At 39.7% G+C, this 14,539-nt stretch overlaps 3 protein-coding genes across 4 annotated transcripts in view; all 3 read left to right on the top strand.

Moving 5' to 3' along the window:
• LOC103982909 (uncharacterized) overlaps positions 1-6,914 on the top strand; it is a 30,090-nt gene extending 23,176 nt beyond the window's left edge. Inside the window, exons 9-14 of one of the 2 annotated variants that reach the window (XR_671533.3) lie at positions 3-135; positions 2,485-3,005; positions 3,097-4,011; positions 4,089-4,265; positions 6,092-6,539; positions 6,607-6,914. Coding sequence is in view for 1 of the 2 variants with exons in the window: in XM_009399996.3 (XP_009398271.2) it covers positions 3-135; positions 2,485-3,005; positions 3,097-4,011; positions 4,089-4,265; positions 6,092-6,289 (1,944 nt within the window). In the remaining variant the exon portion in view is untranslated. Of the gene's footprint in view, positions 1-2; positions 136-2,484; positions 3,006-3,096; positions 4,012-4,088; positions 4,266-6,091 lie in introns of both variants that reach the window. The other variant, XM_009399996.3, reaches the window with a different exon arrangement.
• A 744-nt stretch (positions 6,915-7,658) lies between these two features.
• LOC103982918 (uncharacterized) lies at positions 7,659-11,548 on the top strand. Its single transcript, XM_009400009.3, has 3 exons — positions 7,659-8,118; positions 8,984-9,117; positions 10,606-11,548. The coding sequence occupies exons 1-3, from the start codon at positions 7,930-7,932 to the stop codon at positions 11,339-11,341; spliced, it is 1,059 nt and encodes a 352-aa protein (XP_009398284.2). The 5' UTR covers positions 7,659-7,929; the 3' UTR covers positions 11,342-11,548.
• A 785-nt stretch (positions 11,549-12,333) lies between these two features.
• LOC135628377 (mannose-specific lectin 2-like) lies at positions 12,334-13,134 on the top strand. The gene has a single exon (XM_065135001.1). It carries the CDS (start codon positions 12,334-12,336, stop codon positions 13,132-13,134), a length of 801 nt encoding a protein of 266 aa, XP_064991073.1.
• Positions 13,135-14,539: the final 1,405 nt, after the last annotated feature.

The raw sequence follows: 14,539 nt of genomic DNA, 5'->3' as shown, positions 1-14,539 counted from the left end.
AGGTTGTTGGAAGAGCTAATGGTGAAGATACCCTTGCACACTGGCCTACATCAACAGGCATGATGACGGTAGAAGATGCCTTTCTAGATATTTTGAAGTACCTAGATAAGATATGGGGAACACTCTCTTCATCAGGTTTGCATATTTACATACATGCATATCTATATACATTTTAGGCCATACAATTATTGTTGCTCTCCACTAATCCCTAGGCTTTGTGATATTGTACCAGATAGATTAAATTTATAGCACTTGGGTTTTTGTTTTGGATGGTGCTAATAAATAAGGTTTCAAATACCTGTTGGACTTGTTCATACCAACCGATATTTACTGGTTTGATCAATTTAGGCCATATTTACTGGCCTGATCAATGACTAATATCACATCATATAGCTCACTACTGGTTGGTTTTTTTAATTGTTTTTAGTGATACTGGGTGGTTGCTAATAACAATATGAGATGTGCAAGAAAATTTTCTGCATATATCTTAAATTTCATTGTCACGTCTGAAGATGGTTAAATTGGATTATCTGAAACCAAGCTAATGCATATGCAATGTTGATAATGTTAGATTTGCATCTCGAATAATCTGTAAATAGCCAGATGTGGTTGTCAAATCCAGGATTATAAAATCTATAGGTTCTATAGCAGCATGTTTGAATAAACTATTGCTTAGGATACAGAATGCTCTATTATGGTTAATGCATCTGCAATGATGATATGGTAGATTTGCATCATTACTAAACTGTAATTAGCCAGATGTGGTTGTCAAATTCAAGATTATATAATCTCTAGGTTTTATAGCAGCATGTTTTAATGGACTATTCTTAGTGTGGAAACTGAATATTTAAGACAACAAGCTCGGAACTCTGGAGGTGGTTGCAGAGTAGGAAAATCTACATTTGCCTTTGGGTCAATGAGAACATACGGTAGACTATTGCTAGCACTTGTAATTTTTATGCTGCTCAGAGCAATTCCTATGGAAATAAAGAGAAAATGCATCAAATATATTTAAAAATGTCCCTAAGACACTGCTAAATCTGAAAGTATTTATGCTTTATCAGGATTAAATGTGAATCGACACCAAAACAGTAGAAGTACACAATCTCTGAATACCTTATTCTCAAAGCTGAATCTCAGTCAAGTAGATATTGTGGAAACAGATGGATGTTTAATGGAATAATGGATTTTATTCTTCTCATTGAAAATTTTCCTAAATTCAGTTAAGGTATCTTATCATCATATTTGTCTATATCATGTGTTATGCAAATAGACCATTTGTGGCTTCTGCAACTATGGTTAGTCTTATTATTTATGGAATAGGTTTCACTTACCCGGCTTATTGTGTATAAGCATAGCTTTGGATCACATGAGAACAATTGTCTGATGGTCACAGCATGAATCAGATTTAAAAGTTCCAAAAGGAGAACCAAAGTCATAATATTTAAGTTAGTCTTCAAGGTTAAGACTTCAGGTCCCAAAGCTTGAGGTGATCACACATGATGGCTATGTTTGTTTTAATATTTATGAATTTAGTTCCTTAAATACTATAGATGATAGTACAAAATACCCTATCAGTATTCTTTGGTAGTAGTACAACTAACCCATCAGCAATTCTCGGTTACGTATAAATTGTTGCACATATGAAACAACATTTAAATTGAAATGCCTTTGTCATGACTTGGATTTTTAAAATAATGTGCATGCTTGATTAGTCTTGATCCTGAAGATTATGCTTTGGATGATTAATCTGGAATGAGGAAACATTTCTAAGAAAGGTGGATTTTGGTAAGCATCCAAAGCTACCAGTAAGGTCTCCAATGTAAAAGACATCTTCTTCCTGCACCTGTAGATGATCAAAATAGATCTATATCACAGATACGACAAGGAACATGCTGTCCTATTTTTGTGCTGGTATATGCTTAGGTGATGTGCCTAAGAAGGCAAATCTTTTTACAATTCCCGCTTCCTAAGGCCTTCATAATGCAGACTTGTTGCATGATAAATGCTCTGAGACCAATGAGTGTAATGACACCAGAAGATACCAAGCTGATAGGACATGACATGTTGTTTATTGGTAATGCTAGCACTCTTAGGTTTGATCTTTCTTTTACCATATGAAAGTGGTTACTTCCAGAAAAAAACAAATATAGTAAAAAATGTTTGAGATTGGCAGTATATTGTTATGCTGATATTTGGTTATTTATCCTTGAATCATTGTGAAATTTGGTTAGGACAAGGCATTATGGTCATTGACAGGACCAAGAAATGCAAAAAACACTTCATTTATTGATGTCAAATTATTTGTGGATATTCAAAACTCAAATTATTTTACCTTTCTAATTTAAATCAAATGTTACTTGTGGATATAGTCATCCTTCAATTCTTTAAATTCAAATGGCTTTATTAATTATTTACAAGTTATGAAGTTACAATTCATTTATGAGGTCATTTATTCTTCTATATATAACCTTCTTCTGGCAGATATTCTAGAATTGCAGAAAGTGGCCTTTGTGCCGGTAGCAAATGGAACTCGCTTGGTTACCGTGAATTCTCTTTTTGTTCGTCTGATGGTTAACCTTTCACCATTTGCTTTTGAACTCCCTAGTTTATATCTCCCATTCGTGAAAATCCTCAAGGAAATAGGGATGCAGGAGGTTCTTACTGTTTCCTATGCTAGAGAACTTCTTTTAAACATACAAAAATCATGTGGGTATCAACGCCTTAATCCTAATGAACTTCGTGCGGTAATCATGATTCTGAATTTTATGTGTTCTGAGGTTGTTCTTTCAACATCATCTGAACTAGATTGGTTATCTGATGCAATAATCCCAGATGATGGCTGCAGGCTTGTTCTGGCAAGATCATGTGTATATGTTGATTACTATGGGTCACAATTTCTTAGTAATATAGACACCTCCAGGTTAAGATTTGCTCATCCAGAACTTTCGGAAAGTATATTTATGGCCTTTGGTGTCAAGAAACTTTCTGACATTGTCATTGAGGTGCGGGTACAACCTTTTCGCACGGTGTAGGTTTCTCTGAAATGAACATAATGTTGACCGTAAATTGTTTCTTTTTCCTTATTTTGTGCAGGAATTGGATGGACCAAAATTACAGGTTGTTAGCCAGATTGGGTCTGTGTCTCTTAGTAGAGTAAAAGAAAAGCTTTTTAGCAAATCATTGCAAGAGGCAGTGTTAATGTTATTGGGTAACATTTCTAATCACTATCCATCACTTGAAGACCTTGGTTTATCGCAGATAAGGCATCTACTGGAACATATTGCAGAAAATTTGCAATTTGTTCAATGGCTCCACACTCGATTTCTTTTACTTCCAAAGCTCCTGGATATTACACGGATAACCAAGCATTCCACCATTGTTGAATGGGACGACAGTGTTAAACATCGAACTGTTTACTTCATAGACAAATCGAAGGATCACATTTTGATTGCAGAGCCTCCAAGTTTTATGACAGTGTATGATGTAGTTGCCACTGTCACAAGCCAGGTTTTGGGGGCACCAGTGACTTTACCATTTGGGCCACTTTTTGCCTGCCAAGATGGTTCAGAAAAAGCAGTTCTCAGAGCACTAAAATTAGGGTCTGAACATGGAACCATAAAACGTGAAAGTAAAAACAATTCTTTAGTGGGAAAAGAATTATTATCTCAAGATGCTCTTCAGGTGCAGTTCCTTCCAGTACGACCATTTTACTCAGGAGAAATAGTTGCATGGAAGACAGGAAGAGAAGGGGAGAAACTTAGGTATGGTAGAGTTCCAGAAGATGTAAAGCCATCAGCTGGTCAAGCACTGTACAGATTTCCTGTGGAGATTGCTCCTGGAGAAACCCAAGTACTACTTTCTTCACAGGTTTTCTCTTTCAAAAGTGTTTCTATGTCCAATGTGGCTTGCATGCCATCCTTAAGAGAGGACAATGAAGGCATAAACAGAAATCGAATGCTTCATGGCCAGACATCCAAGGATTCTGGAAATGAGAAGATGAAAAGCCAGGTTAGACTGCTAAGGGCTCATAATTATTTTTTAGTTGGGCTTAGCTCATTAAATGCTAAAGGTTTTCTTTATGGCAGACTTCAAAAGAACTCCAATATGGAAAAGTATCTGCGCAAGAATTGGTGCAAGCAGTCCATGACATGCTTTGGGCTGCTGGAATTAATATGGATGCTGAGAAGCAAACACTTCTCCAAACAACGTTAACTCTGCAAGAACAGCTGAAAGAATCTCAGGTTGCTCTTTTGGTCGAGCAGGTTTGTTTCTTCCTAGGTTCCTGCATTTCTTGTTTCACAAACCAAAATTTCTGATATAGTTAAATGTTGCTGAACATGTCAGATTGAATATAAAAAATTACCAATAACATAGTGGTCAAATATAGATGCAATTAATATCTGTTGTCTTCATGAAAGTTTCTTTTGTTTCTTGTGGTAGTCTATAGGGATGTCAATGATGTACAAAATAAGATCTTTCATACACATATCATACAAGAAAGTCATTTTTATCCTTTTGTGTAATTTGATAAAATGGAGTGAAGATGTTTCAAAATGATTAAACAAACTTTTTAATGAATAGCATGGAAGTATGAACCACAAAGGTAACAATTCTTTTGTGTAGTGAGGTTATTTGCTAGTAATTAATTTTATCTCAAGTTGGAATTGAAAATGAGAACCTTTCTCACACACACATAGAATTTAAGTCTCCCAACTAGTCGACACTGAGAATGGCCAAATTATGATCTATTGAAGGGCGGACATCCAAAAATTGGATTCCTAAACCTCTATTCTAAAGGACAAATTAAATATGAGCTATGATGTCAGTTGCATAACCAGAGAAGTCATATCTCTACGACAAGAAACTAGTCACATCAATTTTATGACCTTGAAACCCATATTAGCACCAGTATATTTTTTGGACACTTTGGGTAAATAGGTTGGGAACCCCTCTTATTTGGTCTTTGTGGCCAGACCTCTCCCAGACTCTCTACAGACACCTAGACAAAGTGGAGGAAAGTAAAAAAAGGAAAAAACATATTGTTTTGTACATTAAGACAACGAGTCTATCCAAAAATTTCTAGAAAAAATATTGGAGTTTGAAACAATTTTAATGAACTAAGTAAACCTAAAAAAAAAAGGATTTTTCTTGATCGCCATAGTGAGCTATTTTAGTTCAAACCTCAATTAAGTTTTTTAATATTTTGTAGAAGCAACTAAATCATTCCCAAGTAACCAATGGAAGTGAAAAAAAAATCATTGCTGATTGGTTTCTTCAACAGAGAGGGTTTCTTTTCCCTAATGTCTATCCATGGTGGCTCACATGAAAGTGTGGTGCTCCAGGTAAAAATAACTGGTAACCGGAAATTGTGATATGAAAACATAGGGATTCAGCCTTCCGATGATCTCAAAAAGAAAGGGTCCTTTTTTTTCATTTTTGGAACTGAAGTATCTGTTACTTCGGTTGCTAAATGGTTATCCATGAAAACATGGATACTCAAGATTTTTCTTAGTAACTGGTTAGGAAACAGTCCTCGAAGCTAAATTAGCATAGATTTAGGATAAACTTCCACTTATTTTGTTGGTGATGGAGAAGGCTGACTCTGAGAGCATAGTAGATCTGGTTTATTTGATAATGAAGGAGAATTTGCTTTAGAAGTGCTGCCCAAATGGACATGAGATCTGATGACAAATTATATATCCTGACACTCCACATAATAATTAGGCAGCTCAGAAGAGAAAATGTGTTATTGCAGAGATCTGTTTCATTCATACTCGGACAACCAGATTTATTTAAGTGATTAACTGACTGCCAAAAATGGATTGAGATTTCATGTCACCTTTAATAGTATCTTAATAAAAACAAACCTAATATCATATTGTTGTACTTTGGAGCTATGATATTGGTTGTAAAGCTTGATCTCTTATGCCAACACCAAAAATAGCTATCTTGTAGACTCTCACTAGTACTCATTTATTTGTGACCTTTTTTTGTCTTTTGCCTTTGATCTGTATGTTGTCGTGGTAGTCAGTAAGAGTATACAAATCAGCAGGAAGTTTGCATTTAATGTCCATCAAAATATTTGCAGGAAAAGGTCGATGCAGCAGTGAGAGAAGCTGATGCAGCTAAGACAGCATGGTCATGTCGAGTGTGTCTTAGTGCTGAGGTGAACATCACGATTGTTCCCTGTGGACATGTTTTATGTCTAAGATGCTCTGCTGCTGTTTCTCGCTGCCCATTCTGTCGTACCCAGGTTTCCAGAACTATGAAGATTTTTAGACCATGAAATGTGATTGAGGTCCATCTTAGGATGATTTTAAGGTGCTTGAGGCATACAATGTTTGAAGCATGGAAACCGAGGACCAAATGCTTTATTCCCATCAACAAAGCGACATGCCTGAGCGATAGTTTTTATTTAGAGGAAGGATTGACCATGTTCACAAGAGCATGATTTGTGGCTTGCATTGCAGGGAGAAAGCATGTCCTGAATGGAAATACAACTTCTGGGAGATTAGAGAAGAACATCTGTTCTCATGGTACAAAAACCTTTTCTTGTCCTGTAATTTCTTCTCTTTAGCCGTAACATATCTCTGTATATGACAGGCTAATATCTGAAGCAGCCTTCTGCATGCCCAAGAAAGTGGCAGAAGATGATCGATACAAGAGAATCAATAGGTTACTGATTCAGTGTGATCCTTCTGCAGCTTTATCGTGTATTGCCTAAATTTGTAAATGCCTCTTAGCAGCCAAATTTACTTGGTGAAAGTATATTTCCTCTCCTTCCACGATATTTTTTGGGGTTGTACATACTGTTTCATTTCTCTGTCAATAACTTGTCCAGTTCAATTTTATTTTCTTACTGAGTTCAACTTTACTCTCAAATGAGCATTGAAGTACAAAAGATTTGGCCATGGGATACCATCATCTACTTTTACTCAGAGAAATCATTATGTGGAATTCAAACGATGGTTTTCTATACAAATCTAGTGGACCTGCTATATCGGATTGATGGCTGGTGTCTAATTAAGGTTTCAAATACCAATCGGTATGGACAGTCGATACCAACTTTATTTTTTTTTTCTCTATGTTTTTGATTGATATCATGATATACAGGTTGGTATATCGGTACATATTTGTCCCATGAATTGTTGAAAAATAGTATGTTTTCATTTACACGATTGATACTATGCTACTGCTTAATATTGTTTATTTTGTTCATTCGATCAATAGGAATTCATTCTGATCAAGTGTAATAAATTTTTATGCATTATCCAAATGATTAATTCCATCTGCTAATGGTTCAAGAATTTATCATTGAGTCGAGATCTTATGAAATTTTGAAAGCCTAAAATAATGAGTCAATCACACTATTACCGTTCCTCTACCAATTAATTAATTGTGATATGGAATTCCTTATCCAATCAGATTCCGCCGTTCTCTAATTAGAAGCGTCGGTGGAAAGAATCCTAATAATGCGAAACTAGCGGCGAGGAGGGAAAGAGCCTAATAATACACCCACCCACACCTCTCCTCTGTCAGACAGCGACAACCCAACTTGAACTTGCACAAAAGAATTCTTAGACGTCCCCCGGCGTCTTGACACGTACCACCGGACCCCTCGTACCGCGTCGAGCCGCAGTAATAAGCCTCGTGTGAGCTTCAAAATAAAAAGGAAGTCTTCTCCCACTCTCTTCCTCGCCAGATGCCCACTCCATTCTTGGGGCAGCGGAGCGCTTGGATTCGCTACATTCCACCGGTTCCGAGCCGAATCCCGTCGTGAAATCGGATGAGATCTTGATCCCTAGCTCGAGATCTATCGATTTAGGGTTCTTTTCAGTGTTTCTGGCATTGCCGATCGAACACGGAATTTTAGGTGTTCTTTTCCAATTGAATTCTGTTTGGCCTTTCTTCATTCAAGGGGCTTAGATGGGATCTCTTTCCCATGAGAGGAAGAGCGATACCGGTGCTTCCTTCCCGTCGTCGATTTCTTCCTCTCCCTCTCCCTCTCCCTCTCCCTCCCTTTGTTCGTCCAATTCTTCGGGTGCGAAGTACATCGAGCATAATGTGTCCAAGTTGGACACGCTTGCTGGCATCGCCATAAAATACGGCGTCGAGGTAATTGGGATTCTTCTTTTGCTAAATATGTTGTAGATTTTTGTGGCTTTTGCATGAGCTGGATGGATTACCTGATGAGATTGGTTTGTTACTTGAGAACAAGGAAAACTGTTCTTGTTTGATCAATATTGCGTAAGAAATAATGGCCCCTTTTACTTTCTTCTTTTCATGCTTAATCGTTGGGTGTGTAATAAACGTAGCTTGAGGAGTGTAATAAACGATAAAGCTAGCTATGCACGTCACGTAGCTTAGTTGGTTAAAAATCTTGACTGATGATAGCAAGATTCTTGGATTGAACCGCAATTTTGCCATAACAATTCTTTAATTTAGAATTGAATTGAATTGAATTTCATAGCTAACCAGTGTCCTTATCCAGAGAAAGCTTAGCGAGGATCCAATTTCATTAGTTCGACCTTCTTGGAAAAGAGAAAAAAAAAAAGAAAGGAAAATGTCAAAGCTGATGTGATAACAGCCAGCTATGCCTTCCTATGGCAACTAGATATACATAAGTCATGCATGGCCTTCAAGCATCTGTACTTTTGTATTGCATCACTGTTGAGATATTCGAGTGGTTAGTACACTATTGGTTGTTGGTAAGTTGCAGTCGCAAGTTTGAATCTGTGTATGTAATGTAAGGAATTTATTGGTTGTTGGTAAGTATACTCTCGGCATAATGCACTTTATCCTTCATCGGAGAACTCTTTCGCGTAGATTAATGAACTGTTTTCACTGTGAACAATTGCATTTTATTGTATATGGTCTAACTAATGCTTGAAAAACTATCAGCAACGTTCTCATGTAGCAAGGATGAATGGTTTAATGGTTTGATTAAGTGACGAGATTGTTCTTTGTTGATTACCAAAAGGTTGCAGATATCAAACGGATTAATGGTCTAGTGATGGATCTTCAGATGTTTGCTCACAAATCATTGCTTATTCCTCTTCCTGGAAGGCATCCCTCATCTCCTCCTATTCGATCTAATGGTTTTGTTGATAACAGGTATTTCTCACATACTGCCTGCAACTTATATGAGTGCTACTATCTTCATAGGACAAATAACTGTGTTGATCTTAAGACACTACAAAATCTAAATAAACCTTTAGATCCTCACTGAGATCCAAGCATTTATCCTATGCTATTAGATGGTCAATCATCTTCTAATAGTATGGTGATAAGTTGATATGCATTGAATATATTTGTTTGAGAAATAGGGAAGGGATAACTCTCTCAGTTTTGTAGTTCCTAACTCTCCATGGTTGACTTCAAGGAAGTATTTACTTGATTGGAAATCTTTCTAAGCAAAACACATGCTCTATTGCCCCCTCTGTTTCTATTTTCTTTCATGTGAAGGGATATGTTTTTCGTAATAATCACTATTATTATAATTGGGAGAAATAATATGATATTTTTCTAATTTTTTAGATGTTTTTCTATTGCTGAAACATATTCTATTTTCTTTGTTAAGTTGTTATTGATCCAACTAAACACTATCAAAACTTGAAATATATTTATTTTAGAGGAAATTACATTGCAAGCTGATCATGATGCTATTTATGTTGCTGCTGCAGCTGTGCATTATCTCTTTATCTTTCTTCTACTAAATATATTAGGTCTCTGAAGGAATATGACAACTGCTGATACTTGCATTATCTTTCACATGTCATATTCCTTACCGTGTTGCTTCTGACCTCTGTCAGCAATCGAAGACCTGGTCATGTTGTTGTAACCATTCCTTGATGACTTGTCATTTAAGTCCAAACATTAATCTGCCTATTTATTTGACTTGTTAAAGGATCTGCTTAAGTTCATATCTTGCAATTGTTGCATTCAGGAGCCTAAGAGAGCTACAATGAGTTGCTGAGTTAATTCTTGGTAAAGTTTCCTCCTCAAGAATTTGATATGCATGGAAGGTCCCTTGCATGCGCCTTAATCCTTTAAGATGCTACATCTTAAATTTGTTTGCATTTTTCAACCAGTGGAACATAGGCAAATTTAAATTCTAAACATGCATGATCAAGACATGAACGAGGAAGACTTGCAGCTTATATGAATATGCAAATTCTTACTTAGTGGTATATTAGTTGCATTTTCTGCATAATATCTTCCGGAAGGGGCAAAACACAGTCAAATCGAAAGAATGCAAATGTCAAAACAAACATCAGGAGCTGAGCATACGGTGGAGTGAATTGTTCTGGTGGCTTTTTGTAATCACGATAAAATAATCGGGTAACATCTAAGTACATTTAATGATACAAATAGCTGGTTTGGATTTTTGTAGATGGGATTAATCGATATCAAGCTGTTTTATGTAGTGGTCGACATGCCGGTTTCATATAGAGCTTTTTCCTTGATAAGAGGCCTGTGTTTTTATGCACATGATAAGCCTTATTTTTTCTCTTTTAAGAAATTTATATGGTAAAAGCTTCTGTTTTTGCTTAGCCGTTGTAATGTAAAATATTATGGAGTTTTAAGTATCTGTACTCACAGGGATCGGACTCCTATCTGTCATCCTCAGAGAGATGTCTTAGATTCTCCCCAGCCATTGAAGTCGAAATCCCAACAACATCGTGAAATCTCGTCTGCCATGTGTAGCTTGCGAAGATACTATGATCTTCCACAACATGAAAGGAGTCCTACAGCTGAAGGCACTGAAATGACCTTATACAAAACAGGTGGTGCACTGAACTCCAAAGATGAACCACTTCCTAAAGTGTCACCGGCTTCTAACTCACAGCCTCGGAGGTCAAGAGGTTTCATCAACAGCTTCCTTTCGGAAGAAGGTGACCTTATGCAAGAATTACTAGTCAGTAGATCGGGGGATTCCAGTGATGGTGAGAATTCCAAGACCGATAAGCCTGTCAGGCGGCGTCAGAGAGCCGATGTTGATCCTTTCGGCATCTCCGAGGCAGTTGTCAAGGATGAGAGCCAAAGCCTCCTAGGAAGGATGGTGAGAGGGTTAACCCCAAAGCAGTTGCTAGTGAGTTACAACGATACTGAGTCGGCACGCCAAAGCACAAGTTCATTGGAGGAGTCTCTTGTAGCCAATGGGTTCCTCGCAGTAAGGAAGTCATCAAGCACCCCGAGTTTGCAGGAATCAGAAAATGACTCTGTATGGACCTCTTCTTCTAAATGGACTTCGAAGCCTGATATTGTTACAAGGCCAATTTTCTATGGTCTATCGAAACAGATCAGTGTTTGGAGAAGCAAAGCTGCTCTAGATTGATCATCCCACCATAGAACCTGGCCACAGAAGGCTTAATTTATCCTCTGCTACGGCTGTGAGCAATGTAATAGAAAAGTCCATGTGCTCGCTGTGTGCCACTTTAATCTATAAACTGCTTAAGGCTTCCTACAGTAAGTGGAAACTCCAAAAGTCCGGACATATATGTATTGGACACAGATCTTTCGATTCCATATTGCATGTTTTACATGGACTGGATTTGCTTCGTTGACTCTCTTAAGTAAAAGATGTGGGGGTTCTCCTTCTTCAATTTCTTTGTCGGGGCGCGCACGTTGCATCCATCAATGCGGTTCTTAGGCTTCTGATCGGGTGAGACGGTGACGTCAGCGTCGGCGTGACAGACAAGACCAGATGACTGAGGACCCCACTGGCCCAAGTCTATTGGGCGGGGACCGCGTGGTGGGGGGTGCCTGAACCTTATCCATTTGCTTGTATCTTAATAATGCTTATTTACTTTCCTTTTGGATCGCCACCAAACACTTCCGTGATCCAATGCAGCAAGCGTACCGCTCCAGCAATTTGCACATTTAAAATACAAACCAAAGTGTTAGCTCTTGTTGTCAGCAAGATCTTATAATCGACTTTCCACCTCGATCACTTACCATCACCCAACGTTCATGTAAGTGTTAGGTACCGTTCTGCCTCAGACAAAGGAAATGCTCTCATTGGTTCTTCATAGTATATATCTTCTCCCTCCACGTGTCCGAATCTCTGATCTCTCTGTTCAAGTTGTTCCTTGTCGCGAGAGCATCCCGACGTATCTAAGAGTCCAATTGGAGCCACGTAAACACCAATAATAAACAAGGGTGCACGTGGATCTCTTGAACCAAGGGTGCATGTGGATCTCGTGTTCGCGAGATCCTCGAGGAAACGCACCGACAGTGCCGTCACGAGCACGCCTCCTTTGTCTTTTATATCGTTGTTCATGACAAGCCAATCTCAACTCCGTGATGAGCGCCATTCACCCGACTCCGATGGCTCTTCTCATCGTGCGTTTCGCCACCTTCGTCGGCCTCCTCGCTCCGCTTGGTATGGCCAGCACCGACTTCGTCATCTACTCCGACCCACCCACCGCCCTCCTCCCGGGCCAAAGCTTCCAGTACGACCTCACTCCCCAGGGCATCCCCTACGGCCCCGCCTCCCTCTCCATGAACCACGACTGCGACCTCGTCCTCCGCTTCCACAACCAGAAGACCTGGGCCACCAACACCACCGGCCTCGGCACCGACTGCTACCTCACCGTTGACTCCAACGGCGAAGCCGCCGTTAAGCATGACATGAACTACCCGCTGTGGAGCAGCGGCAAGAAGTCCGTCCAGGGGAGCTACGCCTTCCTTCTGCAGTGGAACGGCGGGCTCGGCATTTACGGGCCCGCCATCTGGTCCAGCTCCAACCCGCCATCACTGCACAACGCCGGCAACGAGCACCCCAACGTCACCACCGACTACGTCTTCTACTCCTACTCGATCTTGCCCATCGGCAAGATCCTCGAGTACAAGAACTACAAGATGGTCCTGCGAGACGACTGCAACCTGGTGCTAGAGGACACGGCCACCGGCGAGATCAGGTGGCAGACCGGCACCAGCAGCACGCTGCACGACTGCTTCGTCACGCTCGACGCCGACGGCGAATTCTTCGTCAAGCACAACCGCCGCGAGGTCCTGTGGCAGTCCGGCGCGAGATCCACTTCCTATCTCTACATCCTTGCACTTCGTTATGATGGAACGCTTGGTATATACGGTCCTCAGATTTGGACGACCAAGCCGTTCTGGTAGATCTTAGTGATCAGAGCGGCGGACATGAATACTGCAGCGACTATTGCATATGATCCTTGCCGCCGGCTTCAATAAAATCCTAAGCACTGTCCACTGTGTGTTTGACAGATTACCATCAACCACCCAAGGACATGAATGCCAGCGGTGGACTCCTTTAACCACGGGAGCGCCAGCTCATATATATATATATATATATATATATATATATATATATATATATATATATATATATATATATATATGATGTTACGGGCTACTCTACTCGAACTAACTCGAAATAGTTACCGAACAACTCTTTCCCCTCAATGCTCTTATCATTGCCCTGCGTCTCCTCTTCCCTCTTGTATCTGGGCATGTCACTGCAATCATTTATAACAGTGGGGAACGTGAAGAAGGTGGACGGGACGAAGGCGACCACGAGGGTTGTAGTTGACAGACGAGCAGCTCTTTCCCCCTTGATACCCTCGTAGTCGCCCTTTGCCTCCTCTCCCTCCGTCGTCACTCAACACATCGCTCAACCCTTTCCGGTAGTACTTTCACCTTACTCTTTTTTCTCACTGTCACGGACAAAATTATAAATGAGATGTTCAACGTAATGCTTATGTATGTTCGTGTCTTTTGGTTTGTTCATACTTTGCACAACATGTAAAGGTTGGTAGTAGGCTTAACAGTCCTATTTTCTTCCGGTTTGTAGTGGATTATTTTGGATCCTTTGTTGTGCGATCGTTCAGAATTTGTAAAATCTGTTTGTAATTTTCATTGGTTATGAAGTGTTTCTTAATATGATTACTTATGGATCCCGAGTGAGGAATTTTCTCTAACTTATTTTCTCTTTTGTAAGTCCTAAAGGACCCTAGGAGGTTTTAGGGAGATCGACCTTTGCGGACGGACACGCAAGGATGCCGCACGACTTAGGCAAAACCAGCTAAGTCTGTGACAGATGATATCAGAGCGGGACAAGCGCTCATAGAAACACTTGGCATGCAAACGTGGGGGACTTGGCGAGGTTGCATTGAGAACAGCCAGCATACGCGACCATTTGGGGGAAAGCGGGCATGAAGATATAGGGAAAAAGAGTAGGAGCGAGCATCTGAGATTGACATTCAAAGGAATGACCAACTATTCACGCAAGAGGCACAACGAGGACAAAGTAAGCTGGGAAGAATGTATAACGCACAAAGGTTGGGATGGCTGAGTTTGAGCTATAGGTCAACGTTGGTAATCATACTTGATGGTGCTCAAGGCAAGCGAGGTGCTTAGCAAAGGATGAGACCATGTAACGTGAAATAGGTTGTTCATCGATCAAAAGAGTTATGCAAAGCTCACAAAGGTGAGGGGAATTGCTAACTCGAAGAATTTGGTACTCATACAAAGGCTTGTATGCGAACGATAGAGTGTTCGCGGC

The sequence above is a fragment of the Musa acuminata genome, chromosome BXJ3-1, assembly GCF_036884655.1.
Source record: "Musa acuminata AAA Group cultivar baxijiao chromosome BXJ3-1, Cavendish_Baxijiao_AAA, whole genome shotgun sequence".
Lineage (NCBI taxonomy): Eukaryota > Viridiplantae > Streptophyta > Magnoliopsida > Zingiberales > Musaceae > Musa > Musa acuminata.
The sequence above is the reverse complement of the archived record's forward strand: the minus strand, read 5'-3'. Positions and strand labels throughout refer to the sequence as shown.